Raw genomic sequence first — 27500 nt, forward strand, 5'->3', positions numbered from 1 at the left:
GGGCCCCACCCCTTCAGGGGGCGTGTCTACAGTGCAGAATGTCAACAAATCCATCAATCAAACTCAAATAAATTTCAAATAAAAGCTTCATTTCCTCCAGACAGTACTTTTGTCTGTTTGTCTTATGACTTGTGCCTTCATTAAGTTCCAGGTCATGGAGGATGGGGAAAGCAGACAGTTATTCATTTTTATCTGTGTATCATTGTGTATGCTGTTCAACACGATTGGATCTAATTTGCGTAATGATGATGGTTTATTTGATTGGTTTATAAACACAATTCCTGCTCCTCCTTGTTGGACATGAATGTGAGGACTCCCATTCCATTAGTACATATGGTCCTGTATCGTGCTCTTACTCTAATGACGCTGACTTCTGGTGGGTTTAGATTTCTTGGTAGAACAGTAGTAGTGTTTGGGGTTTGATGTCAGAAGTCTTTTGTGGTCATGTGGAAATGTGGTGGAAGACTGAAGGTCATTTACTGCACACTGAGACAGAAGGAAAGACACAGAACAACTTTGTGTTTCCTCTCTGACCCACGATACCATCGATCTGGTTCACTGGGAAGCTCCTGGGGGCTACAGGATGACACGCACACACACACACACACACACACACACACACACACACACACACACACACACACACACACACACACACACACACACACCGGATGAACAGGAGAGGAAACATGCACAGATAACTGGCTAAAAATACACAGTGCTCAGGGAACAGAGGGGTGTGTGTGTGTGTGTGTGTGTGTGTGTGTGTGTGTGTGTGTGTGTGTGTGTGTGTGTGTGCTGATTGACATGGTAATTAGGAATAACATAATACAAGTTTAAATAAAGCATCAGAGACTTTGAATGTCACTAAAATACATCATCAAAAAGACAAAAGCAACAGATAGAATATTTCTGTATCTTTCTTTCTTTCAGCAAATTGATTGCTCCACTGTTCTGAATACCAATATCACACACACACACACACACACACACACACACACACACACACACACACACACACACACACACACACACACACAGAGAAAACTGGAAGAAGTGAGGAAGGCATTAAGGTTTGAGGAATGATTATAAATTGATTTATAGTATTGTCATTTTTGGATTGTTAGGTGTTGCCAGATATTTTTATTCAGGACATTTTTTCCTGTTTTGTTTTTCCCTGACACTTAAATAACAATCTTTGTTATTTGAAGAGATTAGTGTGATTGGGAGCAGGTGTGTCCAATAAGGTATTAGTAATCAGGACTAATCAGGTGTGTCTCTGTCTCACCTTCAAGCTGTTAAACAGGTGTGTTTTTCACCAGAACAAACGTACACACACACACACACACACACACACACACACACACACACACACACACACACACACTCCTCTGTGCTTTGATTTTTAATTACAAGAGCCATTAAAAATGAACACCTGCGATCTATCATGGTGATGGTCAGCTCATAATCAATCTCTCTCACACTCTCGCTCTTGTTCTGAAGTGGTGCCAAAAACCCCAACTACTGCCAGCTGAAGATGAGGAGGAGTTTGTCAGCTGTCTGATGGCTGTTATGCAGCCTCAGGGTTCTCTCATTATCTCTCGGAGTTGCCCTCAGTCTCTGTCACTCATGCACTCCTCTCTCTCTCTCTCTCTCTCTCTCTCTCTCTCTCTCTCTCAGCACAGTACGCATTTTCTGGCAGCAACAATATCTGGCTAGTACTAATCCCTGTGTATGTATGGGCTGTGGGATAGGGCAGCTAGACAGAAGATATTCTCTCTCTCTATCTCTCTCTCTCCCTCATACACACACACTCACACACACTCTCACTGACTCACTCACTATCACACACACACACACACACACACACACACACACACACACACACACACACAAAAACCTATCTATAACATTCCAGAGATATTTTTTTTAGAATTCTGCCCCAAAATTTATACTCCGCTCTCAACAAACACACAAGCTCAGATTTTAGCTCATGATATTAAATGATCAGTGAGTGAAAACGCAAGTATGAGCATGCAGTGAATATGCATACGGCTGTAAATCTTTGTATAGTGACAAAACTGTGATGTGCTAGTTTCCATGGTGACCAGGTAAGATGCTGCAAAACTTTAAGTTCTGGGAGATTGAAATATAGTGTAAAAAAATCCTCAGTGGTCAATGGTCAGGTTCGTTCTTCAGTGGTGTCAGAAGTTTGAGAGATGAAGCTGCACAGCCAATGCTGAGGAGATCACAGAATTCACAAAAAGTGCTTTCTGAAAAAGAACAAATTTTGATCTGCAATTAAGTCACGTCGAATCAGTTTATATGTAATCGTTTTGTTTATTAGTCGGAGCAAAGTCTTTATGCTATACAAGAGAACATCAAGACGTTTGAAAGCTTTATTCCAGCTCAGAATGCAAGTCACGTCCTTCTTTTTCTTCTGATATTTTTCTTTCATCTTTTTTCTTGGCTTATGTGTGAAACATCACCTCAGGGGTTTATTTCACCTTCTGTAATGACCCCTGGACAGCCGAACTCACCGACTGTTTGATCTTACGTGACAGGATGTACAATGACTGACAAAGTGTAAGACTTATCCAGCATTGATAAGTGAGGAGAAGTGTGTGTGTGTGTGTGTGTGTGTGTGTGTGTGTGTGTGTGTGTGTGTGTGTGTGTGTGTGTGTATCCCTTTTAAAATGTTGCATCAGTATTTATTGAGGTTAAGAATAGGGTTAGTTTTTGGTGTAGAGTAGCATTAATAAAAATAATCGAGTCTACAAGACCTCTTCAAGTAATCAAGACCTCTACAGGAGGTCCTTACACGGATAGTAAAACTGTGTGTGTGTGTGTGTGTGTGTGTGTGTGTGTGTGTGTGTGTGTGTGTGTGTGTGTGTGTGTGTGTGTGTGTCTAGACCACAACTCTCACTATCCTTTGATTTTATGATGAAACACACGGTAAGAAAAAGGATGCCGATGCCTTCAGCGCTTTTTAACGGTAAAAGTCATAGTTACGGTAATTAAATCGTTTTCTAACGTCCCCATGAAACATCATGCTAATGAGCTACTACTTTAGAGCAAGACTCTCTTCTAGAGAGCATTTCACTGGATGGTTCTAGGTTCTAGAGAGCATTTCATTGGATGCTTGTGTATTACCTAGCTATAGGAAACAATTGTGCTCAATGCCTTGTCAAGTGATTAGTTATTGGGAACAATGGTGATCTGTGATTGGTCATTGATGATAATGGTTATAAGTGAGTGGGCATTGGGAAAAATAGTGGTCAGGGATTGGTCATTATAAAATAATGATCACTGATTGGTTGTTGAAAAATAATGCTGATTAAAGATTAGAGATTGTGGAAATAATTGTAATCAATGCCTGGTCAAGTGATTAGTTTTTGGCAGCAACAGTGGGATTAGCTTTAGTAGCTGGCTTAGATGGAGTAAGGCTGCGTTGTTTTTTATTTGGTTTTGGTTTTTATTTGGTTTGTTCTCAAAAATTTTTATTAGAATTTTTTATTTTTTTATTGCCTAAATAATGCTGTTATTGTTCGTTTTCTTGAAAATGTAGTTAGCAAATTCAGTGCCTTGCTCAGCTGGATAAAATGCCATACAAGACAACCACTACTACAGAATGATAAATATTAAATAATCTATAAATATTAAAGTACACCTGAGTGACACAGGAGCTATATTCTTCTAATGCTGCTGGCAAAGTCCTGTCAGAGCAGATGTTCTCCAGTTGTGACACTGCCATATGAGCTGTGCTACAGTATAATGAGCTGAAGCTGCATGAGATCTCTCATCAGTGAGATACATCCTTTGGGATTACGGCAATGGAGGAGGAGGAGAAGGAAAAGGAGGAGGGAGCATCGTACTACCGCAGGGCAAAATGATTTCCACAATAATGATCATTGTTAAAGGTTAGAGAATGCACTCAATGTGATGTTGGTTTAATCTTAATGATGTTATGTTGCTTTGAGATAATCAGGCCACAAATGGTATTGCTACTTTAATCGAATGTTTTTTAGCTCCAATGATCATTATAATGTTGTCACAACATCTTAAGCATAATGACTTAATGCATGATGTTGTGTTTTTTAGATAGTGAGATTTCCATGGTTGGGACCAGGGTACAGGGTTAAGGAGTAGGTATAATTCCAGGTCGGTTCTTATAATGGAGATTGGTACAGAACGGCACTAAGGATCTGGGTTAAAATTGTGACAAGGGACCTTGGGGTATATTTTAAACCAAAATACTTTCTGCCTTTTTGATGAAATGTTTAAGACCTTAGAACCAAAATCTCCAGAAAAGGTTGCAATACATTTTTGACAGAATATTTATCCCAAGTCGCTTGTCTACCTCAGTGACATTAGTTCACTGGCACTGATGATTGACCACATCACTTGGCATGTTTGAATAAATGTCTCTCCCATTCCTCTCAGGAACTTAGCTCAGTTTATTTACTGGAATGTATTCAAGCATTGAAGCAATTCAAGAGGAAATCACCTACAGCAGGGTAACCTTCTTGGCTAACACAGACTTTGGGGATGTCATTATCTAGGAACAGAGAACATTGCTGTCTCACAGCTCCAGCTTTGTCAGTGTCGCTGTGGTTTTCCTCTAGGTTCTTTGGTTTCTTCTCACCTCCTGCTAGCATACAAGTAGGTAAACTAGAGGCTGTAAATAGACCCTAATACCCCTTTTCCACCGGAAGGACCAGGTGCTGGTTTAGAGCTAGTGCTGGTGCTGGTTCAAAGAAGGTTCCACTGGTGAACCTTCTAAGAACCGGTTTGCCTTTCCATCGGTTAGAGAGCCATCACAGAGCCGAGTCTGACGTCACTGTATACGTGACACGTTACACAGCAACGTTAGCGCAGCAGCGGCAAACACAACACAACAACAACATTGGCGGATATTACTTTACTGTTAATGCTCATGGCTTTGTGAACCTACATTGCCATCCAAACACGGCGAATCCAACAGAGCCGAGTCTTAATAATTTTATGATTAACACAGAAAAAAGTTAGCCTTAGCATGTAGCTACCTACTATCATGTGTGCTGATAATGTATTATATTGCAGTAAAGTAAAAGCATATTAAACATTAGTATACTTAAGGTACATTATCAAATGTGCTAACATTAGCCCCACCCACAGCTCCTGACACTCCTGTTCTTAAGTCTAGACCAGCAACGTTGGCTGTCGAAAAAGAAAGAACTGGTTCTAAATTAGGCTCTGGTCCTGAACCAGCACTCAAACTGCCTCGGTGGAATAGGGGCATAAGTGTGAACATGTTTGTGCTTGCTTTCCCTCAGATGGGCCAGTGTCCTATCCAGTGTTGTATTCACACCTTCTAGGATTGGCTCCAGATCCACTGCAACCCTAACTCTGACTAAAATTGTGTCCATGTGTGGCTTGTCACATAGGGTTTATTAAAAAACTCAGTTTTAATTGAAATTGCAAGTCATCTGCTATTTAGCAGATACATGACGGAAGTCTTTCTTCAATCTTTATTTTATCTCACACATGGTTCAACTTATAGGCTTCTTATAGACTCTTGTAGAGGAACATGGTGGGTAGGATTGCGATACACTGGGAATACTTTACAGAATTTCTTTCATAAGGAATTGTCACCTTGTTGGTGAAGGCCATCTGTTTTTGTCCCTGCAGCATTTTTGCAACGACTGGGTGAAAATTTCCTGACATTAGCTATCGGGACATTTGGAGGTAGAAAGGCTCTTCTGTCAGGGTGAATTTGAAGTGTACGCTCTGATCAGATGAGAAACTTGCATTATAGTCACGGACAGCAAACTGTGAAGACCCTGAGGCTACAGAAACACACAGAAGATGAGTACTGCCTTCCTCAGAATGTCAAAACCTTCAGAAACATGCCAGAATGTACGTACACTTTTAGTTGATTCAGCAACAGATGTGTCACCCCAATGTGCAAAACAGACACACCATACAAACCTTCATGGCTGTATGTGGTAAGGTCACCAGACTCCCTGAAGCTATTCGAGCAATGCTTTGGGTTTGGAGATGTATGTGTGTTGCTGAACTACATGGCCATGGGTAAAGAAGATAACACTGCAAAATACATCCATCAAAAACAAAGATCTACTAGTAAAATGAGATACCACAAATGTTTACAATACACTTTATGGGGATAGGATAATTTACTCTTTAGCCCTTAATTCTGTGTTGTCTTATGAAGCTGTGTGTCTTGATGTAGTACCAGGGTCCTGGTGGATCCTTTTTTTCTTTCACTATGTACTTCATCAGCTATATATAAAGTCAAAATGGCAATAAAATCCTCTGACTTGACTATATGCAAGGTCACAGATTACATGAATTGAGTAGTTAGTTAATGGAACAAAGAAATGATTTGTTATTGAGAACAATAGTGAAAGGTGACTGGTTGTTAGGAACAATGGGGATTAGTGATTGGTCATTGGGAAATAAAGATGGTTAGTGATTGGTTCTTTCGGGAACAATTGTAATCAGTGCCTGGTCAAGTGAGTAATTGTGGGGAACAATAGTGATCAAAGATTGTGAAATAATGGTGATCACTGATTGGTTGTTGGAAACAATAGTGATCTGTGACTGGTTGTTGGGAAACAATAGTAACCAATAGTGAACACTGGGAATAATGGTGGTAAAAATGTTACTATGTTAATCTCTAGGCTCTAATCTCTAATCTCATTTTTAATAAAGAACGTTCTCAAAGTGGGGGCACGGTGGCTTAGTGGTTAGCATGTTCGCCTCACATCTTCAGGGTTGGGGGTTCGATTCCCGGCCTCCGCCTTGTGTGTGTGGAGTTTGCATGTTCTCCCCGTGCCTCGAGGGGTTTCCTCGGTGTACTCCGGTTTCCTCCCCCGGTCCAAAGACATGCATGGTAGGCAGAGCCGGATTAAATAAACGGACTACACTAGGCAGGCTGCATTTTTTGGGCCCCCCTCCATCGATGTTATTTATGAATTGAAATCTGAAACTTACCAAAGTTACTAATAAAAGTTAATTCACATTTTACATAGCTCAGTCTTTAGTTAAAAATTGGTTATGTTGTATATTAAACAGTCTATCAGACTATTTTTTGATATTCATTATTTATACGTCATTACACGGCTCTATTAAATGCTATTAAATTATCCTCATCCATTGGGAGTGTCATTGTTAAGGCAGTAGTACCAGAAAATAACCAATAGGTGTCAGTAAACTATGTAAACAGGGCAAATAAGTTTATTTGCTCTGTATACATTTAATCAACACATTTAATTAAGATTTTCTGCAAAATGCAATAGCTTACAACATTTATAAATGTTGTAATTAAGAACAAGAAGGCAAACATGACCCCTTCACAATCATCAAGACCATTTAGAAACTGTCTAACAATAAATAATAATAAATATAAGGATGGAGGATTTAAACTATGGAAAACTAAAGGTATTCAGACTATTAAAGACTTGTATATGGAAAGAATACTTCTTACATTTCAAGAATTATGTGATAAACACCAGATTTATGTGATATTATTATGTGATATTATTTATGTGATATTTATGTGATATTATAACAGATTATGTGATAAACACCAGAATCTTCCGCCGCATTTCCCGCCGCATCTTCCACCGCGTCTTCCGCCGCATTTCCCGCCGCATCTTCCACCGCGTTCACAGCTGTCAGACGGCTGCCCGACAGAAACTTTTGCAAAGCCCCCCGCTGTCTCATCTTTTGTTCTTCTTCATTTTTTTCTTTTTACGTTTTGCCGCACTCGCAAGCATCTTCAAAGTCAGCCTACTACTCAAAACACACCTGCCTGCTATATTTGTTGTCCCGCTCTGACGTCTGACCGCCGCTGACGGCCCCTCGGACTTAACTGGCTGGCGCCTCTATATAAATACAGTCTATAGTTTAAATAAACATCGTCACTATTTTTATTTAATTAATAAATAATGAAATAAATTGTAAATAGGACATTTGTACATTTTATTTTATTTTTATTTTTATTATATATATATATATATATATATATATATATATATATATATATATATATATATATATATATATATATATATATATATTTGTCCCTCTGTCTGGGCCCCATCCCGCCAATCGGGCCCTAGGCACGTGCCTAGTTTGCCTTTGCGTTAATCCGGCTCTGATGGTAGGTTGATTGAGAGTGTGTGTGCCCTGCGATGGGTTGGCACTCCGTCCAGGGTGTATCCTGCCTTGATGCCCGATGACGCCTGAGATAGGCACAGGCTCCCCGTGACCCGAGAAGTTCGGATAAGCGGTAGAAAATGAATGAATGAAGTTCTCAAAATGACACTTTTGATTTTACAAATTTATGATACATGATATTTTGTTTACTGTTTTGTTCTTTTTTAGTAAAGCTGCCCATTGTTTGATTTTTGAGTTTTGATTATGTTGCTACATTGGCCAAGTTATTTAGCAAAAAGACCTTTTTGTACAGAGTTGTTTGTTGATACACACTACAACGTCTCTGTTGGTAAATGAGGCATAAACCTGATATATGCACAGTTTTAATCTGCTTGAGAGCTGAAATTTGGCACAGTGAACCATCTCGGAGAACTTGCCACAGCTATCTGAATGTCGCTTTAAGATACCCAGAGGAAAACCAGCAGTAGTTTCTCTTTTATTACATTTACATTTACATTTACATTTACAGCATTTGGCAGACGCCCTTATCCAGAGCAACTTACTGTACATAAGTGCTTAAATCTCTAACATTGGAAACATTAATGGTGGCTCACTAGGTTACATACTAAAGATACCATGAGTTTAAAACATTGAAAGGTTAGGGTAGGGAAATAAGTGTTTTGAATTATTACTGACTGTTGGTTGTCTCCTTCAGTCGACCCAACAAATCAAATAAACATGATGCTTACTATATATCTAGTCATAATGTCATAAACATTCAGCATCAGGGGACAGGTGGACCACCTTCATAGTCACTTTGTGATACAGAGAGACAAGGTGAGCACTCAGCAGGTTGAGTGGAATCAATAAATAAGTTGCCTGCCATGCTTCTCCATCTGCTTCATACATTTGTCAGTACACAGAGAAAGACATGAGAAACATACTTTTAGGAAACTGACAGAGTGAGGGATTTATGAGGAACTGGGAATAAATGCTAAGGCTTCTACTGTATACAGTATGTAACTTCTGACCGGGTAAATTCATGTTCATTTTTATTCATTCTATCCTTCTTTACCCTTCTTCAATTATTTCTAAATTTTACAAATTCTTTCAATCAAGTGTTTCATCCCATACTTACCCTCTTCATGTATAGTGTATCATATACTGTATAATTCTCATTAACTCCAAATCATAAATGTTATTTCTACACAAAGTTCCATAAATTTGCTTTCTAACAGCCCCGAAAACCCTTGACCAAACTAGGACCAGGACAAAACTACAGACCAGTACATATCATCATGATGAAAATCAGCACTGCTGTGCCTTATCTGAGATTTTTAATGCAGCTGTATTATTTAGCGTCTTACTAAAAGTCTAATGTCAGTGGAGGTCACATTCCCATGTTATGGTTCCACCTCTCACTTTCCTTTCACTCTGCAACTTTCTCTCCTTATCGATCCGTTCCCTAGCTCTCTAGAGGGTTTTGCCAGGGTTAGTCCAAGTGGGATTTAGCAGCAGTCTTATCGATGTGGCACAGGAGACCGGCTTGGAGCAGATAAACCTCGAATCGAACTGTAATGCCTGCAAGGTGGGTTAAACATTGATTGGGCAAACAGAATGTTTCTGTCTCTCCTGATCCTACAGGACAATCAATAAGTCTCAACTTGCTGTACGGTTGCATCCAAACTGAGCGAGCACGATTTATTTGCAGTCTACTGTTTGATAAATAGGAAACTGCTTTGTATTCTGAAGGGTTCAAATAATCAATAGGGCCTTTCTGACCTTTCAGACCTCCATATATAGCGATTGAGGTCAGTGGAGAATGGCCAGATTCAGGCTCAAGCTGCTAGCAAGGATATAGTAACTCAAATAATCACTCTTTACAACCATGGTGTGCATAAAAGCATCTCAGCCTGCACCAAACATTGAACCTTGAGGTGGATGGGCTCCAAAGGCAGATGATCACATCAGCTTCACTCCAGTCAGTCAAAAACAAGAATCTGTACTTTTCTAATTCATTGTTTCTTGTAAAGTATTTAAATGAAAAAAAAAACACTTCTTTTTTTAAAGTTTGACCTCTCCAGGGTAACGAAGCTCCAGATACATAATTGCGTAAATGGCGACTCAACTGAGTTTTCATTTGCCTTCATCACTTCATCTGTTTCTGGCTGTTGGTCTGAAGGTAAGAACAAAAATCTAATTCATAAGCTAGTAAGAGGGTGTAAAATGATGTGAATAGACATGACCATAGAATAGAAGACTGTCATATATACGTTGCAGCACAGTGAAATTCTTTCTTCACATATCCCAGCTTTGGAGGTTGGGGTCAGAACACAGGAACTGCAATGATACAGCACCCCCTGGAGTAGTGAAGTTTAAGGGCCTTGCTCAAAGGCAGTGCTGGGGCTTGAACCCCGATTTTCCAATCAACAACCCCAAGCCTTAACCACATGAACCAGCACTGCCCCAAGCACTGTTGGATAAATAGTGATGAACTGGAAGCTGCACAACACCACCTAAACCCTACCCAGAGAACACCCTCCCACACATGTTCAGAGGGACTGGTAACGAAGGCCAAAGGGAGTTAAAGAATACAGTGGTTGACAGTGGAGTGAGGGTTCTCCGAACAACCAGGACTGTATGGGAAGCATGAAATTGACCAATGTGTTCTTTTGAGATTTTATTCTTTAGGCAAGTTTCAAACACTGTGTGGTGTAATCAGGTCCACAGCCTAGAATTGCTTGAATCTATGTGGAAGGTCTGTGTTAGGTTTAGCATTAGGTTCAGCTGTACCAGGTGTAATTATGTTTTGTTGATTAATTTGAGCGTATAAAGACCAAACCCATGCAGGTGTATAATCTTCAATGAACAGAGAAGTGAAACTAATAACATCCCCTTTCATTTCTGTAGCTATTTTTAGAGTATATCTAGATGTGTGACATATTCTATCAGATTATTTATTTATTTATTTTTATTTTTAAGTTTACCCCTACCGAAACGTTCCTGTGGTTGTGAAATCATTTATGAAGCTTGAATCCACCCTGAGGCCATCTGCAGTACCGCACCACTGACAGCAGCATGTTCACTGTTTCTGCAGGTAACTGGAGTCGATCATGGACTAACTAGGTTCAGATGGGCCATAACTTTTACCAGAACTGAGCTGTTACTGAAGAGGAACTGTGTCATATAATAACCCCTGTATGGTCTTTATACACTCTCTAGCCTTCAATAACCCCATTAAGACACAAGTATCTTTCGGGATGTGGTTTCTTTGATCTTGTGATTCTCATAATAACTAATTTTACTCCACTATTATTAGATATGTGTATGATATATCAGTATTCACAGGGATATGAATCAACTCTCGCTGCTGATGTAATGCCATGATTTCAGCCAGACCAAGTATCATAACAGATTGATGCCAACATCATGTTGTCATTGATGCCTACATCATCTTTGCCACATCAGATGCCACTAATTTGTGTGGTTTGTGGTTTTATATATAGTTTTATTTTGTGTTTTTATAAATCACTCACTTGACTCATTGTGAAACAAACCAATTCTTATTATTCAAATAAATGAGGAAGGAAACAAAGCGAATCTGCTTTAAGTTTCCATTTCAATGCAAACAAGATAACAGACAAGAGCTCAGTTGAAAAGAGGTAAGCTTTTATTATGCTTTTTTTATTTTTTTATTCAGTGTGTGGTGCTTACAAAAATACGGCCACAGAAATCTGTTTATAGAATATTATAGTGGAAATAAAAACGTGATGCTTGTTCCAGATAGTGCAGATGCCCTGAACTGCAACTTTTAAACATTGTAGTGTCATGTCATTATTTTGAATAATATCTTTTTTCATGCTTTTAAAACCCAATTTCAAATTTCAAATTAATATCTCATTATTAAGTAGATTTTTACCTGGCTTTATAGTATACAGCTGTGGAGTAATGACAGAATCACATCTAGTGTCATTCAGATGAGTTTTGAGTCTTTGAACGTTCTTGCTTGTGTCATTGTTTTTATTTTTTTGTCCCTAATTTACTCATCATTCTTATTCAGTATATAATGTTTCCTAGACTGTAAGAAAGCCAAACGTTGCTATAGTAAATTAAGAAATATGATAATGATGTTTATTACATGCTTTACGGTATCATGGTTAAACTAACCACTAGGACCATTACATTATGAGTCAAAATAATAGAATGAGGTCAAAGTTATAAGTTATAAACTTCTGTAAGTCGGAAACATTTCCTAACTGTGTACTTTTCCATTAGTATTTCTCATTGATGTAAGTATCATGTATATTGTATTTAACTTTCTATAACCATATCATCTTATACCCATGTATAAAGTATATAAAGTGTAATCCTACTAAATATAATCTGTCTTTAAGGGGTGATGTAGCCATGCTGATTGGGAAAAGAACGTTTTCTGCAGCAGTAGCAGGTCTCTTGTTGCTGCTGTCAGGTACGATTTTTTTTTTTTTTAAATATATGTTACATTTTTTAAATTAAAATTTGCTGCATTATGTTCCTCTGTGCCTGTGTATTTTGTAGTATTGACCAAATTGTTTTAGAAGCAAGAAGAGTGTACATTAAGTACTTACTATTTTGTGCTGTGTGTGTGTCTTTTCATGTGTGTGTGTTCCAGGAATTCAGTCTCAGCACAGTGTAACTTTCTCCTCTCAGAGTCTCTGTGTTGTTATTGGATCTACAGTAAAAATCCCCAGTACATTTACACCTGGTCACTACGGAGTCACAGAGAGACAGTGGTATCGAGTCCAGAGCTCTGAAGGAGAACCACAAGACCTTAGAAAAGATCCAGAATATTCAAGACGTGTGTCTGTAAACACCAGGGGGTCTGTCTGTAGTCTGACAGTGAGGAATGTGAGAGTGAGTGACTCTGGAGTTTATAACTATAGATTTAAAACATGGAGAAGTGACTGGATATCAGCTTCATCTGGAGTTCAACTGACTGTTACAGGTAAAACACACACACACACACACACACACACACACACACACACACACACACACACACACACACACACACACACACACACACACACACACACACACACACACACACACACTTTATTGTGTAATATGTAGTATGTATTTACAGTGATTTTGTCCATAATTGTGTGTAGACTTGCAGGTGAAGGTGGATCCTAACACTGTAGGACAGAGAGAAGTAAAAGTGACCTGTAGCTCCACCTGCAGACTCAACACACACCGTTACTACTGGTACAAGAATGAACATAATATCAAATACACAGAAGACGCCTCCATTGTACTTTACTCCACCAGTCACTATGATGAAGGCAACTACTCCTGTAAGGTGTCTGAGAGTGAATACCGCTCTCCTCCAGTGTGTAAGTGTCAGAGTAAATCTTTGCTGACAGTTTAGCAGTTTACCAGTGTCAAAAGTGATATGCAAATAGAATAAAACTGAACTGAACTGAAGTGAACAGGAGGGGCACGGTGGCTTAGTGGTTAGCATGTTCACCTCACACCTCCAGGGTCGGGGTTCGATTCCCACCTCCGCCTTGGGTGTGTGGAGTTTGCATGTTCTCCCCGTTTTCTCCTCTGGTCCAAATACATGCATGGTAGGTTGATTGGCATCTCTGGAAAATTGTCTGTAGTGTGTGAGTGTGTGTGCGGTGAGGTTGGCACTCCATCCAGGGTGTACCCTGCCTTGATGCCAGAGATAGGCACAGGCTCCCTGTGACCTGAGGTAGTTCAGATAAGCGGTAGAAAATGAGTGAGGGAGAGTGAATTGAACAGCATACACAAATGAAGAACCTTCATGAGGAGTCAGCTGACTGTTTAAGCTGCTGGACACAAATAAATTGAAATCAGATCCTCCGCCATTATTTTGTCGTGGTGTCATCACAACGCATGTTCAGCCAAAGTCAGCTTCGATACACGTGCATTGAACATGAGAAATATAGAAAGTCTTTAAATACGTCTTTATTGAAAAGAAGAATCCCGTAATTTCACCAAATTATGTCCTTTTCTGCAAAAAATTAAATTATTTAAAAAAAAAAACATTTTGAATATAGTCACATCAAACTCAAGCATTTTTAACCACAACAAACAATCAGCGAAAATCTTAGAAATTGTTAAGGAAGTGTTAAGATGTGTCACCGGGATGCGTGGAGAGAACCCCACAGCTCGTACTTAAAACATTTCAAACATTTTGTCCACCATTAATGAATTCCTTCAGAGGTGTGGGCTTTGTCTCTCTGTGTGTTTCAGGTGTACTGGGTAAACAGTGTTGGGGTGTGACTTACACTGCTGAACATGTGTGTGCTCTAAAAAACACATCAGTTGATCTTTCCTGCTCTTATAAATATCCTGCAGGCCACACAGTAATAAAATCAGTGTGGTTCTTTAAAAAGCAGGTTAATGTTGAGCCTGAGGATGTGAGAACGGATGAAGAGTATCAGGGCCGAGTGCAGTACACACAGAGCTCCCAGAATGACTGTAGTCTGAGAATCACTAACCTGAGAGAGAGAGACGCTCAAACATACAGGTTCAGATTCTACACTGATGATGCTAAAGGAAAATACACTGAAGAACCTGGAGGAGTCACTCTGTCTGTCACAGGTAATGCTGCACGAGATACTTTTAAGTTAACTGTAAGACTATTCTACATTTGAAAATAACACCAAACCATGTTTATTGTTTGCAGATCTGAAGGTTACAGTATCAGACTTGGACAACTGGAATAAGAAGCTGAGCTGCATCACCACCTGCACTCTGTCTAACAAACCCACTTACATCTGGTACAAGAACGGACAGCGTGTTACTGACCAGGACAGAAATGAACTGGAAGTCAGCAGTGAGGATGCAGGCAGCTTCTCCTGTGCTGTAAGAGGACATGAGGAACTTCACTCTCCTGCTGTCTGTAAGAACTCACTTTAAACTCTCTCTCATTGTCTCACTGGCAGCTTTTGTTAGATTTAATATTGAAATACAATAATATCGTAATAAAAAAAAACAAAAAAACTGCAAGGTTGCCATGATTGGCTCATTGAGCAAGGTCCTTAACCCTTGATCCTAAATGTCAATAAGACCAAATAATATACATCATGAGCAGTTTTAATGCATTATTCTATGCGATAACATTTCCCTCTTACACATCAAGAAGAGGGCTTTGTTATATCAATATTGTATCATCTTCACCTCATGCTAGGCCCTCTACAGATTCTTGTTTTAAAACCAAAACCAATGGAGCACATTCAGAATTTATTTTCCCTAGGGTTCAAACAGCCGTCCACCTCACCAGCATTGGTGGAGATATTCTTTGCGAGGAAGAATGATGGAAACCTTTGTGCTTGTATAGATTACTGGATCCCTATCCTCTGCTTCTCATTAAAAAAAATTTAATCACTGTATGCATTAATTCCAAGTTGGTCCCGCGCATACTTACTGCCTTGCATTGGGTCAGATTTGTTGGTTGGAACCTTTCAAAGAGCTCAAACTGTATCTGATCTCAGCTCCAATCCTCTGACTACCTAGCTATGACATCCTTTTTATTGCAGAGGTCTCAGATGTGGGCACGGGGCAGTCTTTGTTCCAGCATCTTGGTAACAACCAAAAGCCATACCAACAATCCATTTGCCTATGTTGTGGGTAACAGAGTGAATAAAGCAATCATAGAGGAATAGAGACAATGGTTGGAGGGGGCCAAACACCAGTTCCTGGTTGGGGCAGATCATGAGAACTTGATGTATATTTAAGACACCCAACATCTTATTTTGAATCAGATCAAATGCACATTGGCTTTGACAAGAAAGACTTATCATCCTACCTTATGGAATATACTTTGCTTTTCTTTGCTTATCCTTTGCTTTTAATCGCCAGCTAACCCAAACTGCTATTTACAAGAGGTGATTAGGACCCACATTCAATCCAGGGCAGAATGTGTGGTTTTCTACTAAATATCTACCTCTTCACTTAGATTCCAATAAATTAAAAATGTTGGGCCCTTTCATGGTGTCTATTAAAATTAAGCCAGTCTATTATGGAATACAGCCGGTAGATCAGTGCTGGGAAGTGGTAGCTTAGTGATTAAATGATCAGAAGGTTATAAGTTTGAATCCCAGGTACACCACTGCTGGGCCCCTTGAGCAAGGCGCTTAATCTTCAATTGCTAAGTTGCATAAAATATGGGTATCTGCCAAATGCCATAAATGTACAGTTCCTCAAATCCAGGAGAATCAACCCCACATTCAAAGTCTTGAGCATCCAATACCAACCAAGTCCCATACTGTACCTGATTGACAAAGACCCAGTTCCAAGGAGTTCATCAATCAGCAACATCCCTTGTATAGGTCAGATCTCCTCCTTACTTGGCCACCTGTATGTCTTCTTCCATGGCCTCATCAAAAAGCAGCTTGATGCTGCAGAACGTCTGGCTCTCCTACACCTCTCAATTCAATTAGGAGCTATACTCAGAAGGTGCTTCTAGGCACCTATTCCTTCACCAGTAGTGTCCTTTCCTGTGTGTGTGTTAAATTCATCAAAGTGACATCCCACATCTCCAAAGTTAGTTTCTATTGCAAGAGTCTGTCTTAAATTGTCCATTACATGACTGTTACCCAAGATATTATACCTCACAGCTTTCAGTGGGGTCTATTCAATCCCTCTTCACCATAATACTCTAATTCCCAACCAGGATGGGGTACATAACATCTGATGTAGGTATTTTATTGTGTCTAAATTATAGATAAAATATCTAATGTAATTAATATGTAATTCTTTATCATTTCCCAATCAGATTCCCCTAAAAACACCACAGCAGTGGTTCTTTCCTCTGGAGACACAGTGGAGGGGGATTCAGTGACTCTGAGCTGTAGCAGTGATGCAAACCCTCCTGTTCTCACCTACTCCTGGTTTAAACAGTGTTCAGCTGCAGACACACTGCTGAGAACAGGCCAGAATTACAGCATCAGTAACATCAGCTCCCAGCACACAGGACTGTACTACTGCACTGCTCACAACCAGCTGGGACACCAAGACTCTACACCAACACACCTGGATGTGTTCTGTATGTACCACTGTTTTTATTTATTTTTTGCTCCATACCAATGTTCCTATGTATGTTATGTAAGTGTCATGCCTTGATTTAAATGCATTCATGCTTAATATTATGTGAAAATACTTGTTAGTGTGATATGCACTAAATCTTTCTGTGATGCAGCTCAGCCATGCAGCACATAAGGTCTAGACTAAAAAATCCCTGACACAAAGAATTAAATCACTTTTGCCTGCTTACAATCTACCATACCATACTCTATTCTGTTTCGTGTTGGCATATGAGTTCTCCAGCAGTGCAGGTGCCACTATTAATATTTAATGATAATTTCCACAACTATAGTTAGAGGAAAGATGCTCCACAAAGTTAGCCATTTTGAAATGATTTGGCTTCAGCACATAGTGTGTTCACCCTATTGTCGTGTGCACTACACAGCAAACAAAACCTCCCTGCAGCATCTCCACATTAAGGCATTAAAGGTCTTGATATACTTCTGGAGGATTAGATGTTCATATGGCTTCACATCACAGCCGCAGACTTTGCAGAGGTTTCGCAGGCGGTGTCACACGATGGCAGCTATGTGAAATCCGACAAGCACAATATACGACAAACTCCTGATAAGAACATTTGTCTACACAGCTACAATAAAACCACAGACACAGTATGCAAGCTTGTGTATTTGTGAGGTTGTTTTTTGATATGTGTTTAATATGATAATCTATCCAATTAGATTCCCCTGAAAACACCAGAGCAGTGGTTCTTTCCTCTGGAGACACAGTGGAGGGGGATTCAGTGACTCTGAGCTGTAGCAGTGATGCAAACCCTCCTGTTCTCACCTACTCCTGGTTTAAACAGAGTTCAGCTGCAGACACACTGCTGATAACAGGCCAGAATTACAGCATCAGTAACATCAGCTCCCAGCACACCGGACTGTACTACTGCACTGCTCACAACCAGCTGGGACACCACAACTCTACACCTACACACCTGGATGTGTTCTGTAGGTACCAGTGTTTTCATTTTTGCTAAATTTAATACATTTGTTGTCTAATCAACCACTTCTAATCAGACCCACCACGAAACCTGTCTGTGACCGTCATTCCATCCGTGTCTGGTGATATGGTCACTCTGTTGTGCACAAGTGACTCCAACCCCAACAGCTCTTACACATGGTACAGGAAAACAAAAGAAGGAGTGAAATTGATCAGAAATGGTACCAGTTTAACTTTATCCTCAAGAGCAGATGGATTTCACTACTGTACAGCAAGGAATGGATTTGGATCATCCAATTCATCAGAATGGCCATATACACCAGGTACTAGTTCCTCACAAGTATGCAATGTTTTGCATACATTACTTTTTCTTTTCTCCATTCAAGACCACGTTTCAGCTATTGTTTAACATGTGAATTGTTGCTTACTGATGCAGAAAGAAGAGTTGTGAAATTTGTGGTTTCTGGATTCGCTATTGCTTTGATTCTGTCGTTCAGTGCTGTCATTCTGTGGATGAGGTAAGTATCATTTCCCTTAATATAAAATAAATTCTATGGGACACCATAAATTGTTCAAATATCTGGATCATTGTTTTTAATTGGTGCAATAATGTTTTACATATTATTCTTTCTCTTTATTTCTGAAATTTCCACACACGCAAACAATTCTTGAGTTTTAGAATAAGCCCATTCAAATCAATTAACCAGTACATGTACCAATAACTATTAGAAATCAGAAATAATTATGACCTTGATAAGGACAATGCTACATAGCTACATAGACCACAGTAAGTCCATATAGTCTGCTTTTAGCCCTAACATTTGGTCCCCCTAATATTGTGTAGGTCTGGTCCTCCTTGTGCCACAAAAATAACTCTGATTTGTTGAGGCATGGACTCCACAAAATCTCTGGTAGTGGTATCTGGCACTAAAATGTTAGCAGCAGATACTTTAAATCCTGAAAGCTGGCCTCCGTGGATCAGATTGTTTGTCCTGTATATCCCACAGACCGGATCGAGAGCCAAGTCAGCACCTTGAACTTTTTGTCATGTTCTTCAAATCACTCTTGAATAAGGGTGAATTATTCTGCTGAAAAAGGCTGCTGACATTAGGAAATACCGGTGCCATGAAGGGGTGTACTTATTGTGCAACAATGGTACATGAGAGAATAACCTCCACCCCAGGACCACAGAAATCACTTGCCTTCTTTCATTCTTTTTAGTGCAACCTGGTGCTATCTCTTCCTCAGTTAAATGTGATCACTGCTTAAACTATGGTGTGGTAGCAAATCTAGCCAGCTCGCCTAGCTCTGCGCTTGGTAAGAACAGCCTCAAAATCACGCTGTTCAACACATGATCACTCTCCATTAAGGACTGTCTGATCCAAGGTCTTGCGGATAATCGTCAGTTAGACTTCTTTTGATTGGTCGAGACCTGCCAGAAACAAAATGACTCTTTGGTACTGAATCAAGCGTGTGTCCCCGGGGTTAGTTTACATTACGCAACCACAGATTTGTGGTCAATGGGGAGGTCATGTGCTGCTTTACAACACAAATCACAAGTCATCTCTGGTGACTCTGTCCACATACACTACCTTAGAATCAGATGCTTTACAAATCACTGGCTGTTATTTATCGACCACCGAAATATTGTAATGTGTATTGTAATCGAAATATTGTAACAGTTCTACTGTATGCTCTTTCCCTCCTGTACTCTCCGCTCTTCCTGATCAAGGCTTCTCATTACACCTCCTGCTCGTTTAACCACCAGGGATCCTACAGCATGTAGTCACACCGCTCCTCATCTCTGGAGTTCTCTCACTGAAAACATCCGTAACACAGACTCTCTCACCATATTCAAAACACGAATCCAAACCTAATCATTCGTAAGAACTTATTCCACATGATCTTAGGCTGCACTTAAATCTTCTTATGTACAGTATGTGTTAGACAGCTGTTTTTTAGTATTGTTTTATTGTAGTTTATTGTTATTTTATTGTTTATTACTTGTTTGAATTTTTATGGTGACATTGAGTGACTATAAATGAAATGTATTATTATTTAACATGTGACGTTGAAAGAGAAATGGATTTTGAACATCATCTTTGTACACCTTGGGTATTGGGGGTTTTCTGCTGACAATTTAATGCATCATGTGACAGAGCGATACTGCATCGGCAGTGAAGCAGCACCTCCAACCTACTCATGTGTCTTAGGCTTATGGGTTAAAAAGAGCAAAAATCTCCTGAAAGTGTTGAGGATTCTGCACAAAATAGCTAATATTTATAGTATAAAATCCACTTGGCTTATCATTCTAATGGAGATCATGAGGCCTCTGACTTCACCTGTCAGTGGTTTGAATGTTCTGGCTGATGTTCGAATGTCTACTGCATAGTCCAGAGGTTTTTTCCCACTTTATATCATGAGGGTTACATTCGATGATGAGTATAAAAACGAATTGATTTCACAATGCGAGTGTAGCTGGTGACCTTGATTTCTTTTTTTTTATGACACATATTTCCACAGGAGAAAATCACCAGTGCTCAGTATCACTGAGAACAGCAAGGTGAGTTTTAATAAAAGAGATAGCAGAGGACTGAGATTTCCAGGCAATGGAAATGTCTAATAGTTAGAAGTTGGTACAAGATCTTTAAACTTGATCTTTAAAATATTGAGAAATAATGTTCCAATGTGTGTTTATATATTCAGGTTAGGTCATAAGACCTTAAATCTCTCTCTCTCTCTCTCTCTCTCTCTCTCTCTCTCTCTCTCTCTCTCTCTCTCTCTCTCTCTCTCTCTCTCTCTCTCTCTCTCTCTCTCTCTCTCTCTCTCTCTCTCTCTCTCTCTCTCTCTCTCTCTCTTTCTCTCTCTCTCTCAGATTGACTCTGCTCCTGTATATGGTAATGTCTCAGCCATGACCTCTGACCCCACACAAACAGTCTCCCCAGAAGATCAGGACATGGTTCAGTACTCCAGCGTTTTTTTCCAGCCGACCCACACACAGGAAGTGCCTCTCTACTCAACCGTTCAACTGCCAAAGGCTCTCAACCAGGAAGAGGAAGTAGAATATGCCACGGTGAACCTCATCAAATCACGAGCTGATCGGTAGGTGATGCAAACGACAATGACTGATGATGTCACACCTTCTGATTTCTTTCCACTTTCTCTTGGGGAGAAAAATACACTTCACAGGCACAGCTGCAGTTTATTCCAGAAATCCCAGTAAACTCATTACCGTCTTTTTGACAGAATTTTTTTAGCTAATGCCAGTTTTCAGCAAAAAACAGTGTATACAATGAGTGTGGGTGTAAGAGAGTGTGTGTGTGAGTGTACCTGTGTGTGAGAGTGTGTGAGAGTGTGCGTGTGTGCGTGTGTGTGGTTGTGTGTGTGTGTGTGTGTGTGTGTGTGTGTGTACGCGTGTTGCAGACAGCAATGGATATTCTAAAGAAAAAATGGTCGGTCAGAAATGGGTTTCTCTAACAACGGGCCTCATTCATAAAAATCTAATCCATTTGTAGGTGAGTTTTTTAGAAGCAATTCTACAAAGTCTAATTAGTGTTTATGACAAAAATTAACAAAAGCAGAAAGAAACAAATCTATGAATTAGGGCCAATAAAAACAGGAGTTTAAAATAAGCCTAAAGAAATGTTGATGTACAAAACTCAACTTATTGGTGCATTTGTTGTTCCGTTTGCTATTTTAAAAATTTTGTTTTTTCCAGGTTATGTAAGTAAATGTAAATTATGTAAATAAATGAAGTTTTTTACTGATGTGTGTGTGTGTTCGTCACTAAATGCAAATAAGTTGCATTTATACACAACTTTGCTGTGTATAAATTTGGTTCAGAATTTGTGCCAAATGTGAGAATGATGCAGTTTTTATTTTTAGAGAAAAAAAAAATTTCCTTCAAATTTGTCTCTTCACAAATGAAAATGTCTGCATTTTTTTAAACATTGCAGGAAGGAAGAAATCTACAACAACCTGAAATCCAAAGAATAAGGAGAGTCTAAACAGACCAGAAACTTCATCGTCTCCAGCTAATTTCTTGTGTTAAAATAAGGTCCAGATATTACCAAAAATAATGTATTAATGAATTGTAATTTATGTAAGTGAATTTTTACATTTAGAAATTAGATCTTTTTTTTTTATCTCAAATTAAACTGAAGTCTTTTTTATATGAAATTCTGTGTTATTTGAAAATGCTTCTTTTATAATTTAATGTATTGGGAGACTTTTATTTTATTTTGATTGTTTGTTTTTACCATTTGTACGATTATATTGTTTGTTATTAGTGAACTTGCAGCCGTATATACAAGCAAAATTGAGGTCCTTACAAAAAAAAGTACTTACATACATTTATACAACATTTTTGGCCTAAATGAGGTTGTGCCACAAAAGTTAATACTGTTTGTCTGAGATTAGAAAATCTGACCATCACCGCCCTCTAGTGGATATTTCCAAACAGAAGACGTTCATCAGACGTTCATCAGATCATAGAACTGGATGCCTCATTACTTTCATTCAATATCTTTTGCCCTGATTTCAGCGCAGGGCCCCATGACATGGTCTGGAATATGCAAAGGCACTATTTTTATCCTGTTATGTGCTGGGACGTGACAGATGCTGTAGCATTACACCACGTTTGGAAATAATTCCATCTTGGGTTTGTGTGTTATTTGTGGCTTTCTTTAACAACATCATCACCTTATTTCTCCAGACACTTGACTCCTCTGTAAGAACAGCGTCTCTGACACTATCAGTTAATCAGTACCCATGATGTTTCCTCCTAGTATTGCTCGTTATTCAATGTGGATTATTCTTGATGTTGATGTTCCTGCACAGTCACTTGTATTATTAGTTTTATTGGGTAAAACATACAAATGCCATTTCTGACCTTTCAGACCTCTTACCATTCATGTTGGGAATGAAACTGTGTATTTATGTAAGAGTTTGTTCAGGTTGAGTTTAAAAAATGTAAAAAAAAAAAAAAAAAAAAAAAATTAACTAAACTTTACTATGGAAAGACTTGTGTGTTAAGAGTGTTTTAGTACTAGGACAGGGTTGCCAAGACCACCATTTTCATTTGGAATTGTGCAACATTTAATCTGTTCATACAGGTTAATTTTTCCCCCATGGAGTAAAGATTTGACATATGACATTAATTCTATTATTATTATAATGCATCATAAAGAATGTATTGAAATGTATACCTTTTTTTATATTTCATCAATGAAGAAAACCATAAATAACATCAGAACCAGAAGTGTAAAAATAAATTATTTTCTATTTTCACCCCAGCGAATGATTTTGTTCAGCAGCTGTCAATCTTACGGTACGATGATGTATTTATAAACCCAGACTGTGTTTATGATTAGTCATGTACAGAGATTTACATACAGCAGGTAAAATAAGTATTGAACACGTCACCATCTTTCTCAAGGTGCTACAGACATAAAATTTTCACCAGATGTTGGTAACAACACATTCAATCCAAACATGCAAAGAAATCAAACCATAGATGGCCGTAAATTAAGTTATGTTTAATAATGTTTACTATAGTTAAGTCTGCCACCAAAATAAAAAGGGTTGTCTTTATGACTGATGACACATATTGAAACAAGGGTTTATAACCACTAGTGTTCCTGGTTTGTCAGTTGACACGAAGGGCTTCTGTGAACGTCATGTAGTGGTATGAACCACTGATACGCTTGAATTCTCATGAAACAAACTACTCTAATTATTCAAGTAAATGAGGAAGGAAACAAGTGAATGCTTTCCATTTCAGGGCAAACAACGTAACAGACGAGAGCTTTCTGGAAGAAAGGTCAGCATTTTACATACTTTTTGTACTTTATTCATTATGTGGTACATTAATATACTGTTAAAGTTGCCAGTTTAAACAGTATTGTGGAACTGAAAACGTGATGGTTGTTTTACTCTATGCGTGTACGTTTACTAATAGCACAGAGGTCGTGAAAAGGTTTTGAAAAATGCTCGCTTGTTATTTTTGCAGTAGTAGCTTGTTATTTTGACTCATTATTTCAAGATATGAGTTCTGTATTTCACCAAATGTGTAAATTTACTTCAAATTTTAACATCCCCCTTCCTTTCAGCTCACTTATTGTTAAACTTTAAAGAAAACAGCTAGAATACAGAAGCTAGAATACAAAAAAAAGTGTGATGATTTATCACTGAGTTTGGTAACTTATCAAAGACTCTTCATTATACCATCTCAGGTTTTTCCCTAATATTTAACAGTTACGATAACCACAGTGTATGTTATTATCCCAACAGTTTATCTGTTATGAGTTCAAATAGTGATAGCTCTTTGAAATTATGACAAATTAAGTCATTTAACCCCAGCGTAGATGCAGGTACAGTAATCAGCTTAGTAACGCCCTTGTGCAGGTCATCTGCCTACAGGTGCTGCACCTGGCCTCGCTTCTTTATAAGCCTATAGCGAATACCTGACGTTGTGATAAAGCCTATAGCGAATACCTGCCGCAATAAACTACTCTGAGTAGTTTTGAGGGTTAAAAAAGAAAGGGAATTTGGATTTAGAGAAGAAACATATATATAGAAAGTAAAGGAAGTTATAAGTGGAAAAAGAAATTCTTAGAAGTAAGAAAAAAGAGGTCTGAATTCACTATAAATATACAGGTCCTTTAAGTAAAAAGTGACATATCGTTTGATCAGCCTCCGCCGGACGTGCTGTTCCTCAGCCAGGTTAGCTTCGCGAGCCGGCCACGCTCGCACCCCCCGTTTTTTTTTCTGTAGGCTGCCTGCCTGCTTCTTTTGCCTTTTTTTTTCATGGCACTTTCTAAAGCGGCACCGGCTACACCGGTGGACAAATTATTGTGAGCCTGCGACACCGCTGCGCACCCGAGGGCCTCCCTTGGTGTGATTTCCTCTGACTGGGCTGACATGTGTACTTCCCTGTTCGAGTTTCCCCGAAGGGCTGACAGGTTCCGGGGATGAGGTGGAGGCAGACCTTCTTGACGGCTTGGATGACGAGGAAGCCATCCCGTCTTCCAAGGTCCCTCAGGCTCCCTCCGCCCCACCTCCATCGGTATTGTAGGAGCTTTGTGAAAGCGCTGCCGCACGGCTCAGCATCAAATAGAAAGCTCTCCTGAATGCTTTGGATCAGGAGAGAGACATATATGACGGTGAGCTTCTGGGACCTCCTATCGGCCCTAGAAAGCAGCTTCTTCCCGTCCTCCCTGCATGTGCGAAACACATGAGACACTGCAGGGGAGACCCGCTCGATCTGAAGCCCCACCTAAGCCCGTCCTCCCGGGTAAGATGGATCGCTTCTCCACATCGCTTCATCAGGCATCGTATAAAGCCTCAGCTCTTTCTATTCGAGCTCTCAATGTCCCCTCTTTGTATGTCGCATATCAGGCCAAACCCCTGCTTGATTTGGGTCAACAACTGGAGAAAGGGTCGCCATCGCCCGATCTCTGGAAGGAGATCATCACTGTTAATGACCTTGTTTTCCACAATGCGGTCAAGCTGTCCAGGCGAGCGGGCGCTCTATGGCTTTATCAGTGGCCGGAGAACACGTGCCGTGGCTCAATCTATCCGGTCTCCCTCATAGTGAGAAATGTCGCATCACAGGAGCAGTTGAACTGGGTCAAGCCCTTTTTGGCCCGGCCGTTGCGCTGATGCAGCAATGCTGCGATGATAAAAAGAAGGAGGACGAGGCTTTCAAACTGGGCGGCCGCCTAACGCTCCTGCTGCGGGATGCTATTCCCGCTACAATGGCAGGACTGACAAACCACGTGGGAAACCACCGGCTCAGCAGCGCTATGTCACGGTGACACGTGCATGCATGGCAGCGCTGCGCCACTGGAGAGCTGTGGAGTTTTACCGCGTGGGACCCCTCTCGGGGTGATCATGCTGCGGAAAGTGGTAACGCCAGATGCCTCCTTAACAGGGTGGGGAGCCACACAAGAGGGCAGGTCAGTGAACGGTGTGTGGCTGAACTCACTTCATTCAGCCCATATAAATTATTTGGAGCTCCTCACTGTGTTGAAAGCTCTAAAGCATTTCTTGCCCTGTGTGCAGGGACATCATATGCTGGTGCGCTGTGACAATCCAACAGCTGTAGAACATATCAACCGTCAAGGTGGCTTGCGCTCCTCCAAGCTTCATGCTCTGGCTCACAAGCTGTTGGAGCACGCGGCATTTCTTTTTGTTACGGGTGCCTTACGTCCCAGGCTTTTTAAACAGGGGTGCAGACCTTTTGCTACGGAGAGTGAGGCTGCTATGAGAGAGGTTCGGCCAGGCAGCCGTCGATCTCTTCGCCTCGCACGAAAAACCCCACTGTCCTATGTTCTTCTCACTTCGGGACAAGGATGCCCCCCTCGGCATGGACGCTCTGGCTCATCCATGGCCCAGCGCGCTGCTCTACGCTTTCCCTCCGCTCTGCCTGATATCCCCGACCCTGGCCAGGGGCGCAGTGCAGGGTGTGTCTCTGATCCTCATAGCTCCCAGGTGGCCCAAGCCACCATGGCTAGCGGAGATAATTCCTCTTCTATATGCAGAGCCTTGGCCCCTCCCGTTGTGCACGGACCTCGACACTATGGTGGGACAGCACCCAATTATCCGTAGATTTATGAAGGGCATGCGCCGCTCTCAACTGGTCACCAGAAGTAAGTCCCGGACTGGGATCTCTCCATGGTGCTGGAAGTGCTGGCCCAACAGACTTTTGAGCCCCTGGGGGATATCTCCCTCAAGCTGCTGTCCTTCAAGACGGCTCTGCTCCTGGCTTCGGCTTCCGTCAAACATGTCAGTGATTTGCATGCGCTCTCGGTTCATTCCTCGTGCATCAAATTCTTGCTCAATGGAGATTAGGTTTTGCTTAGGCCTAACCCGGCCTTCATGCCTAAATGGTTTTCCAGCTTTCACTGTTGGTGTAATTGAGCTCTCCGCTTTTCACCCTCCTCCTTTTTCCTCTGCGGAGGACCAGAGGTTGAATGCTTTGTGCCCTGTGCATGCCCTATGGGGGTTACATGGTCAGGACAAACTCTTTTCGAAGGAGCGACTAGCTCTTCATCTCTTGGGCCTTGTTGAACACGGGAAATCCCATCTCTAAGCAACGCCTCTCTCGACTGGCTGGTACAAGCCATCTCCTTACAGTAGCTTAGAAGCCATGTCCGGCCTGGTTATGTATGTTTCAAGCATATAGTCTCCCCTTTTTCCTGAAATCCAGGTTGGTCCATTCACATGTTTATAAACATGTTCCTTTTCCTGCAGGCCGCTCGCTTGTTGGACATCAGCAGGGTTCTTGCACACATGTG

The 27500-nt window shown here is 40.3% G+C and overlaps 1 protein-coding gene across 4 annotated transcripts in view; it reads left to right on the forward strand.

The window, feature by feature from the left end:
• The window catches only part of LOC113657015 (sialoadhesin-like), a 230996-nt gene that overhangs the window by 10514 nt on the left and 192982 nt on the right, over positions 1–27500 (forward strand). The window contains exons 2-7 of one of the 4 annotated variants that reach the window (XM_047812245.1): positions 9633–9751; positions 9953–10144; positions 10234–10345; positions 10475–11825; positions 12558–12631; positions 12815–13147. In XM_047812245.1, the coding sequence (XP_047668201.1) occupies positions 12571–12631; positions 12815–13147 (394 nt within the window). In that variant the 5' untranslated portion in view covers positions 9633–9751; positions 9953–10144; positions 10234–10345; positions 10475–11825; positions 12558–12570. Of the gene's footprint in view, positions 1–9632; positions 9752–9952; positions 10145–10233; positions 10346–10443; positions 11826–12557; positions 12632–12814; positions 13148–13415; positions 13539–14567; positions 14776–14860; positions 15077–16951; positions 17222–17939; positions 18210–27500 lie in introns of those variants that run through there. The other 3 variants (XM_047812253.1, XM_047812258.1, XM_047812238.1) reach the window with 3 other exon arrangements.

Source organism: Tachysurus fulvidraco, chromosome 1, assembly GCF_022655615.1.
Source record: "Tachysurus fulvidraco isolate hzauxx_2018 chromosome 1, HZAU_PFXX_2.0, whole genome shotgun sequence".
In the NCBI taxonomy this organism is placed as follows: Eukaryota; Metazoa; Chordata; class Actinopteri; order Siluriformes; family Bagridae; genus Tachysurus; species Tachysurus fulvidraco.